Source organism: Bactrocera oleae, chromosome 6, assembly GCF_042242935.1.
Source record: "Bactrocera oleae isolate idBacOlea1 chromosome 6, idBacOlea1, whole genome shotgun sequence".
NCBI classification, from domain to species: Eukaryota; Metazoa; Arthropoda; class Insecta; order Diptera; family Tephritidae; genus Bactrocera; species Bactrocera oleae.
In genome coordinates, this window is record NC_091540.1 from 61,223,856 (window position 1) to 61,241,960 (window position 18,105).

An 18,105-nucleotide genomic window follows, 5' to 3' on the forward strand; every position below is an offset into this window, starting at 1 on the left:
AATTCAAAAAAAAAACAAAAAAAAAACAATATGGTACGTTGCAGCGTTCATGATAGCATTGTTGTTTATTTATTTACAATTTATTTTTCTTGAAGGTTGCGTAATAACAAAAAGTAGGAACCACTCATCCTGAATAACTGCAATAAGAAAAATGTTAGTTTTACACAACTCTTTGCATATTTTACATCATTTACAGAAGTTCATTATTCACTCACCGCAATTAAGGTGGCCAAATTCATCAGTGTAAACGATGATACCTCCATGTAAAAATATCGATTAGTCCTCATAATCATCATGCGTAGAAATTGTTTGAATTTTCCGCTTTCTTCATACCAATTGCAACTGTAATACGCTGACGGAATCTCTTCGCTCTTTAAGTGTAAAAAATGTCTCTCTTGTATTTTTGAAATGAAAGTATTTTTTATAATTAATATTTACCACAGTTGTTAGTTGCTGACCATTATAACAGTATAGAATAATTTGAGTTCCTCCTGCCGCGAAATACATTATCATACGAATAACGATAACTATACTGGATTCCTAAAGATTTTAAAAACAAATTTTTAATAATAAGAATTATTATAAATTTAAAAACAAGTAAGAAAGGGCTAATTTCGGGCTTAACCGAACATTTCTTGCTCTTGCAACTTGTTAGGATCAAAGTCGGCAAAGAGAAGAAAACCTTTATATGTGGTATAGTTATATGAAAGATAGGGGTTGTACAGACCCTATTTTATTATATTATTTTTGGAATTATTACATATTATTAAAACAAAAAGATGCTGTCTGAGTTTTATTCAAGTACCTCACATACAAATAAACGAGAAATAAAGATGCTTAAAAATTCGAATATTAGTTATATGAGGCTAGAGCAAGTTTTCACCATTTTATTTTAACCATTTTAGGCACACAAATTTATTGTTATTAGAAAACACCATTTTATTAAGATAACTCACATATGGACCGATTTGAGGTATAAAATCAGACGGAAGTTCGAAAAGTTTTGTATTAGGTATATGTGGACTAAGAGAATTATTGTTTCGATTCAACCCATTTTTGGCATAGAGGCTTACTATTATCAGCAAACGTCTTTCTCTGAATTTCTATAATATATCCACATATTGACCGATATTTTCGATAAAAAAAACTCGCAATAGGAGGTGTGATCCTCTTACTCGGTCTTTTTGGTCATAAGATGGCACACTTCAACTTGCTTGATTTGTATACTGGAGAGTAAAAGAATCAGATGGAATTTAAAATTGTGTTATATGGGAAGTAGGCGTGGTTATAGTCCGATTTCCTCAATTTTCGCACCGCAATATAGAAATATCTGAATAATTTTTTTAAAGTTTTAGCCCATGAGATGTCCCTTGCCATTGCAGTCCCCGGTTCCAAATTTTATGTTATTACATCTTATAGGTTTTCGATTAATGGCGTTTTGTGGGCGTGGCAGTTGTCCAATTACGCTAAGCTACGAACTCGTAATCGCTTTTTTTTTGCCAAGAAACGCGTGTACCAAGTTATCGCTTGCACAGACGGACGGGCAGACAGTCACTCGGATTTCAACTCGTCTCGTCATCCTGATCATTTATATATATAACCCTGTACCTAACTCGATTATTTTTAGGTGAACAAAACTATTATATAATACTATGTAGCAATATGTTGCGAGGGTATAAAGACTTATAAAAACTTAGTTAATAAATAAATTTTTTGCATTAACTTACTAAACCGAAACTCATTTCGAACAGTACAAAACCAAATACAATCAAGCTCAGTACGAATTGTGACAAGCTGACGTGTTTGAAGCTATTTTGGATCTGCTGCACATAACTGTTTTGAATATATATATTTGTATAAAATTAAAAATGTGTTTCATATCAAGTATATATTTTATGTAAATATAGATATAATTACAAATTTATTCGCTGATAAGTTATAATGGTATAACGTAGATATTCAACACGCCTCTCTGCCGGTATCAGTGGTGAGGTGGATCGTAGCACCAACAAATTGTGGACCCTCACCAAGCCAACCGCATGCTGACAGAGCACGATGAAGACGCCTTCGAAACTCACCGCACCTGAGATATATAGAATTTTAATGATAATTTTTTGTTTACTAAGTTAATAATTGCTTTATTTCTAAAAATATAATATATTTATAATTGCTAATAGTAGGCCATATAGTTGCCTTTATTACATAGTTACATAAAAAGTCATAATTCAAAATGTTGATGCTTATATTAAAGTTATGCCTATCCAATCTTTTGAAACGGGGAAATGGGTCGATAACTTTCCTTGCCTTCCATATAACGGTCATGAACTTGGAATATGTAATATTTGGATGAAATTTTAATATTTTACTTACTAAATAACTGATTTGAATATAATTAAAGTCTAAGATTCTTAATTTGCTTCTTATACGCAGTTTTTAACGAGACGAGATGAGACAAAAACCAACCAACTTCGCAAAGGCACTGTCTACTCTAAAAGGTCAATGTTACTGGGGTACGCAGATAATAATGACATGGTAGACTTTAACAACAGAGCCGTTGGTGCAATCTTTTCCAGCGTAGAAAAATAAGTGGTTTGGTCTTGTAATGAACGAGGGCAAGACAAAAATATCCGGAGGTCACACACAAAAATTCGTCGTGTCTTGGGAACTACATTACTGTTGGCAGCGATTAACTCTAATAACAAATATTACGCTCTATATTTTTTTTATCAAACCCGCTCTATTATATGGCGTAGAAACATGGATGAGAATAAATAAAGATCAGAAAGCGCTTGAAGCATTCGATGTTACTGTGCTCCGCAAGGCTTTGGAGCCGTCCGCGTGTGCGATGAGTAGCGAAGAAGATGGAACCACGAACTGTGTGAGCTCTACGGCGAAATGAATATAGTTAAGCGCTCAATAATCCAACGGGTGCGCTAGTTAGGCTAAGTCATGCGCATGTAAGACAATGCTCCAGCGAAAGGCTCCTTCGATTCGGGACCCATGCGTGGACAAAAGAAGCAACGGCGACCAAGCATCTAAATAAAGTAAGAAGTGCATAGGTACCTGTCTGAACTTTGTATGTAAAATTGGCGTAACCTTGAAAAGGATAGAGGTAACTAACGAAGTTTTGTGTTCCTGGTTTAGACCCGGCCACGATTGCAGTGCCAAAGAAGAATAAGAAATTTCACGTGTCCCGCAATTAGTTGCTCCTTGGTAAACTCGTTTATACTCACATATGCCAGAGATATAGACAGCACTGCCAGTCATATACATTTGCAATGGATAATAGGGGAATGTCATGCCTTTTTCTTCCCAAAAAGGATATAGTGCAGGATATGCTGAAATTATGCAGAAATCATTTAAAAAATTAGCAAAAGGTTTTTTTTATTTTTATTTTTTGTATAAGGGAACTAATTATTTGTCATTTCAACCCATATATTAAAAAAAGGTTTTGGAAGGGTCGTCTGTTTTCTAGAACCATAATAAAAACTTAAAAATCTTTAAATAAGATTTTATCTTTCTATAATATCACATCTACACTATAAGCTTGATGATGAATGTTTAATTTGGCATTATGTTTCTCAGCTCTTTTTATTTCTAAAATTTTCGAGTAATCTTTGGAGCGTCATACATAAAAAACATATGAAAAGATGAATCTAAAACTATCACTTAGCTATTTTTTGATTTCCCACAGAGCTCTTTCCGGCAGAACGAAACTACTATATAAGTATAAGAAAACTATGTAATACCACGAGATCTGTAAGAGTTGGGAGGGATTCCATTTTAGCCGTTTGTAATTAAGAGAGCTTTTCGAAAACGTCTGTCCTGCGATTGCTACCTGTTGCACTAGATACTGTTAGATTCAGGTTAAATTACTGAGCAGTACGAACTGATTTTTGTGATTTATCTGGCCCAATTTCGTGTTTGCACATAATTCCAACTAACTTGGAACCAGCCGTTAAAAATGTCATGTGCGATATTCAACATGGGCATACTTTGCACTCGGATTTAGTTCGTTGCTGAGACTGTATAGCTGATAAGTTTTTTCCGCAAAACAAGAATAAAGTTAGTTAATAGGTCTCTCAGTCAGGAACAGTTGTATGTAAATATATGAATACTCGAATTTACGGCACCTGGTCTATTCGAAAACAACTCTGTACAGACTTATGGTCTGGTGTCGCTTGTTTTTTGTTTTTTCAATAGAATTTGTGTCACGATAGATGTAATCTCTTCTGATTCAAAACTACTGAATGCATTTTAAGATTATTTAGAAGTATATTATTGGCTCTTATTAACGTGCTGTACTTACGTAATATATGCTTATAATCGGGTGTTTGCTTCAGCTGATGATAGAGATTAACGAAGAAGGAGCCAAAAAAGTAATTACAAACAATAGCCACACAACAACAGAAATAAAATAATATTTGGCGTTTTGCGCTAAGCCAAACTCCATTCATTATATCATCGATCTCCTGCTTCAACTGGCGATTTATTGGAAAATCTATTGTAAAGCAAAAAAATAGTACTTACTACAAGTTAAATTATGCCAGTAACAAACCATGTTGAAATATTTCTATTTTGCGTATTATTTCATGTTTTAAAGTCTGATCCAGAAGGCGATAGAAAGTACGTTGGGTGAAGAGGTAATATACCATTTTTACAGCGGAAATGAGAGTTTGCAAAGCGGTGCAAACGGTCTGTGAATGTTTTACAAAATTTTATAAATATGATATACAAAATGAATATTGTTTTTATGATACCACAAACCTCAGCGAAAAGTGGTATGTTGTCAATATATCGGATGAAATAACACCAGTGGGCGTATAAGGATAGAAGGCTGGTCACTACTAAAATCACATTGAAACTGGCGTGGAAATTAATATTAGTAAATAATTATAGTGTAGTTTCGTAACAGCCAGTTCAAATAATTGATTTCACTTAACTGTATATAATCACACTTACAGTTTCAAGGCATCTTTAATTTTACTAGGCGCTGTCAAGTTCACACCCAAACCAAAGGATACTCCAATGAGCACTTTAATAGAATTGTAATTACGTTTATAGATTTCTTCCACACTTTCTAACATCCTCACGACTATGCAACTGATTACTATGTGATTACTTAATTGTTGGCTATAGCATCTTAAATACTACACTTTCAAAGACATAATGGGTCAAACAAAGCTCGCCCCTGTTGAAATTTGTTATTGTCTAATTAAAGCCTTCACGAATGGGCGTGTGATTAGCAATTAAAAATTCATTTCCGGTTTTTACCATTTGACATGATAGGTCCATTTTATGACGTTTTTGTGCGTGTGTTATGCCAACCCTTTTAGGGCGTGAAGACATTTAATTTTTAATTATTTAGGCGCAGGCTGAAAGCAATTTTTATATGAGTCAAATAATTATTATGAGAAATGAAAATAATTTGTTGTATACTGATTTTAAGATATTATTTTTTATTGTTACTTCCTTGTAGAATGATAATCCTTAGATAACGGAAATAAAATATGCAATTAAAAAGCTAAATAAAGCTGCGGGCATGGACGGCAGTTAAATTCCTTTATCCGCATGTTTTTGCGGCTTGTCACAGCGAATCAATACCTCCATCATGGTGAAAGGACATCTTTGTGAAGTAGCCGATAAAGGGTGACTTGCGGAAATACGACAACTGGCGAGCGATAACACCATTTATTATGTAAAATAGGCTCACATCTGTCCAGCACGCTCTAAAGCTGACACGAAGCAGCCTGGATTTCGCTCCCATCGAGGCTGTGTTGACCAAGCAAACACGCTACGCATCATAATCGAGCAATCACTGGAGTAGCACTTGCCGCTTTGCATTTATCTACATTCGTTTAAAAATTTATATATAGGGAATTCAAAAAAAAAACAAAAAAAAAACAATATGGTATGTTGCAGCGTTCATGATAGCATTGTTGTTTATTTATTTACAATTTATTTTTCTTGAAGGTTGCGTAATAACAAAAAGTAGGAACCACTCATCCTGAATAACTGCAATAAGAAAAATGTTAGTTTTACACAACTCTTTGCATATTTTACATCATTTACAGAAGTTCATTATTCACTCACCGCAATTAAGGTGGCCAAATTCATCAGTGTAAACGATGATACCTCCATGTAAAAATATCGATTAGTCCTCATAATCATCATGCGTAGAAATTGTTTGAATTTTCCGCTTTCTTCATACCAATTGCAACTGTAATACGCTGACGGAATCTCTTCGCTCTTTAAGTGTAAAAAATGTCTCTCTTGTATTTTTGAAATGAAAGTATTTTTTATAATTAATATTTACCACAGTTGTTAGTTGCTGACCATTATAACAGTATAGAATAATTTGAGTTCCTCCTGCCGCGAAATACATTATCATACGAATAACGATAACTATACTGGATTCCTAAAGATTTTAAAAACAAATTTTTAATAATAAGAATTATTATAAATTTAAAAACAAGTAAGAAAGGGCTAATTTCGGGCTTAACCGAACATTTCTTGCTCTTGCAACTTGTTAGGATCAAAGTCGGCAAAGAGAAGAAAACCTTTATATGTGGTATAGTTATATGAAAGATAGGGGTTGTACAGACCCTATTTTATTATATTATTTTTGGAATTATTACATATTATTAAAACAAAAAGATGCTGTCTGAGTTTTATTCAAGTACCTCACATACAAATAAACGAGAAATAAAGATGCTTAAAAATTCGAATATTAGTTATATGAGGCTAGAGCAAGTTTTCACCATTTTATTTTAACCATTTTAGGCACACAAATTTATTGTTATTAGAAAACACCATTTTATTAAGATAACTCACATATGGACCGATTTGAGGTATAAAATCAGACGGAAGTTCGAAAAGTTTTGTATTAGGTATATGTGGACTAAGAGAATTATTGTTTCGATTCAACCCATTTTTGGCATAGAGGCTTACTATTATCAGCAAACGTCTTTCTCTGAATTTCTATAATATATCCACATATTGACCGATATTTTCGATAAAAAAAACTCGCAATAGGAGGTGTGATCCTCTTACTCGGTCTTTTTGGTCATAAGATGGCACACTTCAACTTGCTTGATTTGTATACTGGAGAGTAAAAGAATCAGATGGAATTTAAAATTGTGTTATATGGGAAGTAGGCGTGGTTATAGTCCGATTTCCTCAATTTTCGCACCGCAATATAGAAATATCTGAATAATTTTTTTAAAGTTTTAGCCCATGAGATGTCCCTTGCCATTGCAGTCCCCGGTTCCAAATTTTATGTTATTACATCTTATAGGTTTTCGATTAATGGCGTTTTGTGGGCGTGGCAGTTGTCCAATTACGCTAAGCTACGAACTCGTAATCGCTTTTTTTTTGCCAAGAAACGCGTGTACCAAGTTATCGCTTGCACAGACGGACGGGCAGACAGTCACTCGGATTTCAACTCGTCTCGTCATCCTGATCATTTATATATATAACCCTGTACCTAACTCGATTATTTTTAGGTGAACAAAACTATTATATAATACTATGTAGCAATATGTTGCGAGGGTATAAAGACTTATAAAAACTTAGTTAATAAATAAATTTTTTGCATTAACTTACTAAACCGAAACTCATTTCGAACAGTACAAAACCAAATACAATCAAGCTCAGTACGAATTGTGACAAGCTGACGTGTTTGAAGCTATTTTGGATCTGCTGCACATAACTGTTTTGAATATATATATTTGTATAAAATTAAAAATGTGTTTCATATCAAGTATATATTTTATGTAAATATAGATATAATTACAAATTTATTCGCTGATAAGTTATAATGGTATAACGTAGATATTCAACACGCCTCTCTGCCGGTATCAGTGGTGAGGTGGATCGTAGCACCAACAAATTGTGGACCCTCACCAAGCCAACCGCATGCTGACAGAGCACGATGAAGACGCCTTCGAAACTCACCGCACCTGAGATATATAGAATTTTAATGATAATTTTTTGTTTACTAAGTTAATAATTGCTTTATTTCTAAAAATATAATATATTTATAATTGCTAATAGTAGGCCATATAGTTGCCTTTATTACATAGTTACATAAAAAGTCATAATTCAAAATGTTGATGCTTATATTAAAGTTATGCCTATCCAATCTTTTGAAACGGGGAAATGGGTCGATAACTTTCCTTGCCTTCCATATAACGGTCATGAACTTGGAATATGTAATATTTGGATGAAATTTTAATATTTTACTTACTAAATAACTGATTTGAATATAATTAAAGTCTAAGATTCTTAATTTGCTTCTTATACGCAGTTTTTAACGAGACGAGATGAGACAAAAACCAACCAACTTCGCAAAGGCACTGTCTACTCTAAAAGGTCAATGTTACTGGGGTACGCAGATAATAATGACATGGTAGACTTTAACAACAGAGCCGTTGGTGCAATCTTTTCCAGCGTAGAAAAATAAGTGGTTTGGTCTTGTAATGAACGAGGGCAAGACAAAAATATCCGGAGGTCACACACAAAAATTCGTCGTGTCTTGGGAACTACATTACTGTTGGCAGCGATTAACTCTAATAACAAATATTACGCTCTATATTTTTTTTATCAAACCCGCTCTATTATATGGCGTAGAAACATGGATGAGAATAAATAAAGACCAGAAAGCGCTTGAAACATTCGATGTTACTGTGTCCGCAAGGCTTTGGAGCCGTCCGCGTGTGCGATGAGTAGCGAAGAAGATGGAACCACGAACTGTGTGAGCTCTACGGCGAAATGAATATAGTTAAGCGCTCAATAATCCAACGGGTGCGCTAGTTAGGCTAAGTCATGTGCATGTAAGACAATGCTCCAGCGAAAGGCTGCTTCGATTCGGGACCCATGCGTGGACAACAGAAGCAACGGCGACCAAGCATCTAAAGAAAGTAAGAAGTGCATAGGTACCTGTCTGAACTTTGTATGTAAAACTGGCGTAACCTCGAAAAGTATAGAGGTAACTAACGAAGTTTTGTGTTCCTGGTTTAGACCGGGCCACGGTTGCAGTGCCAAAGAAGAATAAGAAATTTAATGTGTCCCGAAATTAGTTTTTCCTTGGTAAACTCGTTTATACTCACATATGCCAGAGATATAGACAGCACTGCCAGTCATATACATTTGCAATGGATAATAGGGGAATGTCATGCCTTTTTCTTCCCAAAAAGGATATAGTGCAGGATATGCTGAAATTATGCAGAAATTATTTAAAAAATTAGCAAAAGGTTTTTTTATTTTACTTTATTTTTTGTATAAGTGAACTAATTATTTGTCATTTCAACCCATATATTAAAAAAAGGTTTTGGAAGGGTCGTCTGTTTTCTAGAACCATAATAAAAACTTAAACATCTTTAAATAAGATTTTATCTTTCTATAATATCACAACTACACTATAAACTTGATGATGAATCTTTAATTTCGCATTATGTTTCTCAGCTCTTTTTATTTCTAAAATTTTCGAGTAATCTTTGGAGCGTCATACATAAAAAACTTATGAAAAGATGAATCTAAAACTATCACTTAGCTATTTTTTGATTTCCCACAGAGCTCTTTCCGGCAGAACGAAACGACTATATAAGTATAAGAAAACTATGAGTAATACCACGCGATCTGTAAGAGTTGGGAGGGATTCCATTTTAGCCGTTTGTAACTAAGAGAGCTTTTCGAAAACGTCTGTTGCGCGATTGCTACTTGTTGCACTAAATACTGTTAGATTCAGGTTAAATTACTGAGCAGTTCGAACTGATTTTTGTGATTTATCTGCACTAACTTCGTGGTTGCACATAATTCCGACTAACTTGGAACCAGCCGTTAAAAATGTCATGTGCGATACTCAACATGGACATACTTTGCACTCGAATTTAATTTCTTTGCTGAGACTTAATAGCTGATAAGTTTTTTCCGCCAAACAAGAATAAAGTTAGTTAATAGGTCTGTCAGTGAGGAACAGATGTATGTAAATATATGAATACGCGAATTTACGGCACCTGGTCTATTCGAAAACAACTCTGTACAGACTTATGGTCTGGTTTCGCTTGTTTTTTGTTTTGTCAATAGAATTTGTGTCACGATAGATGTAATCTCTTCTGATTCAAAACTACTGAATGCATTTTAAGATTATGTAGAAGTATATTATTGGCTCTTAATAACGTGCTGTACTTACGTAATATATGTTTATAATCGGGTGTTTGCTTCAGCTGATGATAGAGATTAACGAAGAAGGAGCCAAAAAAGTAATTACAAACAATAGCCACACAACAACAGAAATAAAATAATATTTGACGTTTTGCGCTAAGCCAAACTCCATTCATTATATCATCGATCTCCTGCTTCAACTGGCGATTTATTGGAAAATCTATTGTAAAGCAAAAAAATAGTACTTACTACAAGTTAAATTATGCCAGTAACAAACCATGTTGAAATATTTCTATTTTGCGTATTATTTCATGTTTTAAAGTCTGATCCAGAAGGCGATAGAAAGTACGTTGAGTGAAGAGGTAATATACCATTTTTACAGCGGAAATGAGAGTTTGCAAAGCGGTGCAAACGGTCTGTGAATGTTTTACAATGAAGTACAATTTTATAAATATGATATACAAAATGAATATTGTTTTTATGATACCACAAACCTCAGCTAAAAGTGGTATGTTGTCAATATATCGAATGAAATAACACCAGTGGGCGTATAAGGATAGAAGGCTGGTCACTACCAAAATCACATTGAAACTGGCGTGGAAATTAATATTAGTAAATAATTATAGTGTAGTTTCGTAACAGCCAGTTCAAATAATTGATTTCACTTAACTGTATATAATCACACTTACAGTTTCATGGCATCTTTAATTTTACTAGGCGCTGTCAAGTTCACACCCAAACCAAAGGATACTCCAATGAGCACTTTAATAGAATTGTAATTACGTTTATAAATTTCTTCAACACTTTCTAACATCCTCACGACTATGCAACTGATTACTATGTGATTACTTAATTGTTGGCTATATCATCTTAAATACTACACTTTCAAAGGAACAATGATTCAAGCAAAGCTTGCCCCTGTTAAAAATTGTTATTGTCTAATTATTGAGTTGACGAATGGGCGTATAACTGGCATTTAAAATTTCATTAATGTTCACACCCAACCGGTTTTGACCAATTGAATTTGATATGACAATTTTATATATTTTTTTTGTGCATGTCAGCCCTTTCGGGGCGTGAAGACACTTAATTTTTTATTGCCCAGACACAAGCTGAAAGCACTTTTTATATGAGAAATGTAAATGAAATCAGTTGTGTAATGATTTTAAGATGGATTGCTATTAAAGCTCAAAAAAGCGCGGTTTTGTTTTATGAAGTTTCTTACCCGAATTCTACCTGATTTTGTACATATTTAGCCAAAAATACTACAATTTTAGAATTAAAAAATATACTGTTCTTACTTAACATGAAAAACACTTTTTTGTATAATTTTCTTGCATGAGTAAAAACATCAGTCTTGTTTTGAATGCGCCAGCAGTAATCAGCCATCATATTTGCATTCCAACATCCAAGCATCTTGATGCTTAGGTTGCATCTTAGTCTCTGAAAGTGCAACATGTTATACAGGAATGTGGAGTCTAAAATTTTTAAAAACTAGGTGTGTCCCTGTCCTCTAATGTGCATATCTCACAAACCACTTAAGTTATTACAACCAAACTTACTAAAAAGAAGTCTTCTTCTCTTCCCCTTTTTACACTATAGAAATCATCGGTGAAAACAGATGATAACCACGCCTATACTTCATATATTGGTTATGTTAAAAAGTACTAAAAGTGCGATAACTCAATAAGTTAATACGCTAGAAACATTTATTTTACACCCGAAATTTTATGAAAGCGCTTCATGGGAATTATCAAAATTGGACAATAGGCGTGATACCGCTAACCTTTAGGTGAAATCGCATATGTCAGGAACTACTCTACCTATTTCAACCAAATTTGGTGCATTGTGAAAATGGGCGAAATCGGACGACAGCTACACCTGCTTCCTATATATAAAAGTTTTAAATTAAATTTAAAGAATATAATTCAAGCATTTAACTTCATTAATGCGAATAAAACTTTGTACAAATACTGCCTCTAATATATGCCATCTTCTTTCCAGATAGGAATCAGACCATAACTTTTGAAGTTCCCATATACCGAATATGCGGACCACAGTGCATAATATACCAATATCGGTAAAACTCTGAGTGATATTACTGAAATTCAGAAAGAATCTTTTCCTCTCTTGTGTAAAAAATGCAAAAATTGGATCAAGACTTTCCTTAGTTCCCATACTTAATATAAAAGAGATTTTCGAACTTGCGGTTGATTTTATACCGGATAAGCTATACCCTATATACCGGTTAATATGTGAGATATTTTACAGAAATTGAGAGAGCGTCTCTCCCTAATAAAAGTGTGTCAATGAATCATTTCTGTTGGTGAAAATAAATGACATTTTAATGAAAGTAAATGAAAGTTTTTTAAAAGTAATGTGGTTAAGCGCAATATGAATGAAATTGGTCTAGACCTTGGTCTAAACTTCATATACCTAACGTAATTAATTCCGCACCTCTTTTTGATGTTAACCTTAGCCTAACCTTACTTGTTCAAGCAAACTTTAGTTCCTATGCTCTCTAGTTTATGCTCTAAGGTTTTTATTTAAATATTTAATACATTTTTATTTACAATGCTGATCGAGAGTAAAGTGCAATAACAAAATTAATCTTCTTGAAGATTTTGCAATAGTAAAAAGTAGGAACCACTCGCTCTCAGTAGCTGCAAATATATACAATAAATTATTTAAGTAAATACATTTTAATATTATTAATAGAGTAGTAATTCACTTACAGAAATCAAAGTGGTCAAGTTCATCAGAGTAAACCAAGATACTTCCATGTAAAACTGTTTATTTGTACGCATAATCATCATCAATATGAGGTTCTTGAATGCTTTGTTCTCTCCATACCAATCGCAATTGTAATAAGCCATTGGAATTTTTTCGCACTTATAAAATAAATGAAAAAATCGTCAGTTTTATAGTAGAAACAAAAAAAGTATGTATTTTATGTAATTATTAATTACCGCAGAAGTTAATGCCTGACCATGGTAACAGTAAATAGTGATTTGAGAAATTGAAGCCGAAATATACATTATCATACGTATGAGGATAACTATGCTGGATTCCTTGAAAATTTCATAGCAATACATGTTTCAAAATCAATATACTCCGGTGCTGATATAAGTTATATTATTTAAGTATATATATATGATAAAATTTTACTTACCAAACCATAACTAATCTCGAATAAAACAAAGCCCATTACAATCAAGCTTAGCAAGAACTGTACCAAGCTGATGTGTCTGAAAATTGTTTTGATTTCTTGCAAATACCTGCGGGCCGCAAAATGAATTTATCTCTCAAAAGTGCATGCTATTTTTATATATATAGAATCGTATTACTTGCTTATGCGCCGATATGTAATTATGAGATATCGCAGGTACTCAAGCCGCCTCTCTGCGGGTATCTGTGATGAGGTGGCGTGTAGCACCAACAAATTGTGAACCTTCACCAACGCAACAGCATGCTGACATAGCACCATAAACACTCCTTCGAAACTCACCGCACCTGTGATATATACCGAATTTTTATTTAGTAATTTATGTCTTTAAATTATAAATATACTAATACTACAATAATACTGGTCCATGAATTCCTTTGTCACTATGCATAGGTTAGTATTATATGGGGACTGATTCGTACCAGATCCGTGCACACAAAATATCGTTTTTAGTTGCATAAAGAGTTATAACTTAAAATGTCCATTTTCAAAAGTTTTGAAAAATGAGCATGAACCAGGCTGTAGTAAAGTTATGCTAACTAAATTCGTTGAAAAATGCAAGAATCGTTGACATGTCCAGTTTTTGGAAGACATTTCTTATTTTACAAACTAAAGGACCAATCAGAATTAAATTTCGGTCTAAGATTTCTTACATGCAATTTTTGCACAGTTTAGGACTAGACTATAACCACGACTACTTCGTAGGACGCAATTTTGAATACTGTCAGCTTCTTTTAATTTGGAAAATTGGTCTCTTTACGAGGGTAATCGATAGGAAATTTATTACCGTTATATATTAAATCTCAAAGGTTCACATTCGTATTGAATATTCGCTGCTCCAGAACGTTCCTTCACACACCCTTAATGTGTTTCACTTATTTACGTTCGTATTTACAATACTACTGGTGAACTCGTTTATACTCACCCAGGCCAGAAACATAAAGTGCTGCAAAAGTCATATACATTTGTATGTGATAATAGGGAAATGCCATGCCCTTCTTTTCCCAAAATGGGTAGAGTGCCGGAACAGCTGATTTATAGAGAAAAAAAAAAGAATTTCTAAAATATTCAGATGCCAAGTACAATAGAATGGTAATCATTATTGAGTAAATTTTCAAATAATTATTGATGGCTAGTTTAATTTAACGATTAAAGGAATTGAGTTCAATTGTAAATTAATTATATTTTGTTTACGTCTACAATACTTACGCAGAAAATATTCATAATCGGGTGTTTGCCTCAGCTGATGATAGAGATTCACGAAGAAGGCTGTAAAAAAGTAATTGGCAATAGTACCCACACAACAACAAAAATAAAATAAAAATAGATGACGAGTGTTACGCCAAACTCGTTTCATTATGTCATCGATCTCTTGCTTCAACTGCCGATTTATTGGAAACCCTGAAAAAAGTTTGTTGTTAAATTTCATCAAGATAAATTAAATCAATAACTAACTAGTAAGTATTTCTATTTTGCGTATTATTTCATGTGTTAAAGCCTGATCGAGGAGGCGATAGAATGTACGATGTGTGAAGAAGAAATATATCATTTTAATGGCGGCCATGCCAATTTGCAAAGCGGTGAAAACGGTCTGCGAATTTAATAAATAATGTAGAATTTAACAAATATACAAAATAAATAATATTCTGAATGATGGCATATCACAAACCTCAGCTATAAGTGGTATGCTGTCAATATGCCGCTTGAGATACCACCAGTGGGCAAGCAGGGAGAGAAGGCTGCTTGCTATCAAAATAACTTGGATACTTGCGTGCAAATAAATGAAAACATATTTTGCTCAGTAATCAGCGAGAGTTTAATTTAATTTATTGATATTTTTATACTTCCGCAATATATTGTATTGCCGCGCTTAAAAATGTCGTTAGTCGAAAGGGAATACGAATACGAATATATACACATATATGTATATAATAGCTCTGTGAGATAAAAAAAATGTAATTTTTATACTCTTGCAACATGTTGCTACAGAGTATAATAGTTTTGTTCACCGAACGGTTGTGTGTATCACTTTAAAATAATCGAGTTAGATTCTGTCTGTCCGTCGTGATAAATCAATAACTAAATACGCCAGAAACATTACATTTTACTCCCGAATGGTATGAGGGGACTTTATACGAGCCGCGGTCAAAATTGGACGATGGTCGTGGCACCGCTCGCTTTTAGGTGAAATCACATATCTCAGTGCTGCTCGACCGATTTCAACTTAATTCAGTATATAACATTCTTCTAAAGTATACCACCTTATGACCAAAAATTGTCCAAATAGAACCAAAACTGTTCAAGCGCATTAATACCGAATATGTGGAGTACCAGTACCTATAGTGACTTTTTACCGAAAATATCGGTCAATGTGTGATATATATAATTAAAATTTAGAGAGGATCCTTTCCTGATAATATAATGTCTGTATGTCAAAAATGGATTGAATCAGGTCAATGCTTCCCTTAGCCGGCATATAAATTGCGAGAGTTTTTGAGAGAGAGAAGGTGTTTTTAATGCAATTTTAGCTGACGGGAATTAAAATATATATAAGACGGGAACAAAATTAAGTTTAAATTAATGGTCTTAATATAAGTCAAGAAGATACCATTTGAAATTTGATTTTAATTTTTTCACAATTTCTTCAAATAATGACTGCTTAATTCTTTAACACAATTTTTAATATGAAGTTTTACCAGCACTCGGTTACCCCCGAACTTAGCCCTTCCTTACTTGTTGGTTTAAGAGTTTTTAAAAAGCAGACGTGGCTTTGATCTTTGCAAATTGCGAGAGTATAAAATGTTCGGTTACACCTGAACTTAGCCCTTCTTTACTTATTATAACAGCACTTACACTTTTAATGCATCCTTGATTTTATTCGGCGCAGTTAAATTTACACCCAATGAATATGATACTCGAAACAGAACTTTGATGGAGTTATAGTTGCGTTTGTGTAGTTCTTCTTTATTTTCCGAAGTCATTGTGCGCAATTAGCTTCCAAAATACAAATTAATTTATAATTAAAAATATAATTAATGCTTTCGGAAAATTCGCAGATATGTAAGTAAGATGACATCGAATACATTTTTGAACATTTAAATTTTATTTTTAAAATTTTACCAAAACACTTTCACGGTTCTAACTATTAAAGTGGTGAATAATGTTATTTGACTAAAATATGTTACATACCAGGGAGTTTTTAATTTAAAAAAAAGTTTCCGTATCTTGTTAGCTGAAATTTTAATTAAAAGAACTTATTCTTTTCAAAATTTTGAGTACATAAATTTACCGTAACTTAAAAGTCCTAAAATTAATTTTGTTTAAGGCACGTCTGTTGTATTCACTTTCAGACTGTTTACACTGTGGGTTTGCGCTTTTTATACGACTTCCTGCCCTTTGATATGATTATAGGTTTACTTTTTAATTATTATAATTTGTTAGCATATTATTATCATGTTGTTTATGGTTATGTATGCAAACTAAATTTATCATAATGACAAGTTGTGTTCCTTCATGCCCATTAAATGTGGGTGATGAACGGAAATTGACTATTACCAAAGGTATTATAAAATTTTTTGATGATCCATCCACCGTATAGTTTTGACTTGGCACCGAATGACGTCACTTTTTTCCTGTACGTAAAAAATAATCTAAGAAACTTTTTCAATACCTGAAAAGGCGGTTAATGTGTTCAGAACCTTAAACTGAGTGGCAAAAGTGCTTTGAGAATTGGTTCAATCGCATACTAAAGTGTATAGATCTGAATGGATAATATTTTGAAAAACAATAAAGTGATTTTCGGTGATTAATGTTTGTTTTGGTTCTCTAATCCTGAAATATAAAAGGCAACCTACGTATCTACTAGTCCAACGTTTAAATACGTTTGTTTACTCATTATGAATCTCTCAAGAATAAACTCACATAAAGTAAAATTACCATATAGTATTTGATAATACCCCAAAGCTTTTCAAGTAAAAAACTAAATATTTCGATGTTTATTTTTTATTTTCTCAAACTATTTTCGTTTTTTTTTTAATTTTTAGCATATATTGTAGTAGTATTTATTGCACATTTTTAGTGAATGTTTGGATCATGTTTACCTTGAGCCTGTATCTCAAGTTAAGCAAAGCCTTCATATATTCCTGCATCAACTTTATATTGCCCGCTCTTTTCTTTAATATTTCTGTTTTGTCCAACATTTTGTTAAAAGTCTATTTCAAATATTTTTCTGACATTAAATTTGCATTTTCTATCTGAGAATTTTTTATGCAAAATCCAAATGTCCGCAAATATTTCAAAGCATATTAGACGTTAAAACGAATTACATATGCAGTAATAATACACTAATAAGTATTTATTTATTTATTACTAATAAGTATTATTATTGTGTGAATCATACGAATGTTGCCAAGCAAATATTATTAAAATGAAATAAAGTGAGGTATAATGAGGAAAGATATCGATTGTTTGAATTTCAAACCTATTCTTATGCCTGTCGGCGACAGTCTTTGGTAGACCAAAAATGGCTTGATATCTTTGATGTCGTACTCAAGTAATTTTGTGATATGTACTGCAATTTTTCATACTAAACAAAATATATTAAACAATTGATTTTCAACTAAAAGATTTAAAACTAAAAAAAATTATCAAAACTTATACTTTAAAATTATTTTTATTAATCATAACTTGAAAAATTTGAATGAAAAGATGGTTCT

General features: G+C 32.9%; 3 protein-coding genes across 3 annotated transcripts; all 3 read right to left on the minus strand.

Annotated features, from left to right (window-relative positions):
• Nucleotides 1–80: 80 nt before the first annotated feature.
• LOC138857810 (odorant receptor 63a-like) lies at nt 81–5,087 on the minus strand. The gene is made up of 10 exons (XM_070111643.1): nt 4,963–5,087; nt 4,768–4,864; nt 4,559–4,697; nt 4,310–4,501; nt 3,234–3,338; nt 1,918–2,083; nt 1,728–1,833; nt 439–540; nt 216–371; nt 81–137 (listed from the first exon to the last, which is right to left on the minus strand). The coding sequence occupies exons 1-10, from the start codon at nt 5,085–5,087 to the stop codon at nt 81–83; spliced, it is 1,245 nt and encodes a 414-aa protein (XP_069967744.1).
• Nucleotides 5,088–5,958: 871 nt separating this feature from the next.
• LOC106620290 (odorant receptor 63a-like) lies at nt 5,959–10,978 on the minus strand. Its single transcript, XM_014238749.3, has 10 exons — nt 10,854–10,978; nt 10,659–10,755; nt 10,442–10,580; nt 10,193–10,384; nt 9,111–9,215; nt 7,796–7,961; nt 7,606–7,711; nt 6,317–6,418; nt 6,094–6,249; nt 5,959–6,015 (listed from the first exon to the last, which is right to left on the minus strand). Exons 1-10 carry the CDS (start codon nt 10,976–10,978, stop codon nt 5,959–5,961), a joined length of 1,245 nt encoding a protein of 414 aa, XP_014094224.2.
• A 1,723-nt stretch (nt 10,979–12,701) lies between these two features.
• On the minus strand, nt 12,702–16,744 carry LOC106620289 (odorant receptor 63a). Its single transcript, XM_036375876.2, has 12 exons — nt 16,680–16,744; nt 16,580–16,622; nt 16,244–16,384; nt 15,060–15,156; nt 14,846–14,981; nt 14,600–14,791; nt 14,316–14,420; nt 13,512–13,677; nt 13,337–13,442; nt 13,134–13,235; nt 12,900–13,055; nt 12,702–12,827 (listed from the first exon to the last, which is right to left on the minus strand). The coding sequence occupies exons 3-12, from the start codon at nt 16,369–16,371 to the stop codon at nt 12,771–12,773; spliced, it is 1,245 nt and encodes a 414-aa protein (XP_036231769.2). The 5' UTR covers nt 16,372–16,384; nt 16,580–16,622; nt 16,680–16,744; the 3' UTR covers nt 12,702–12,770.
• Between the last annotated feature and the right edge of the window lie 1,361 nt (nt 16,745–18,105).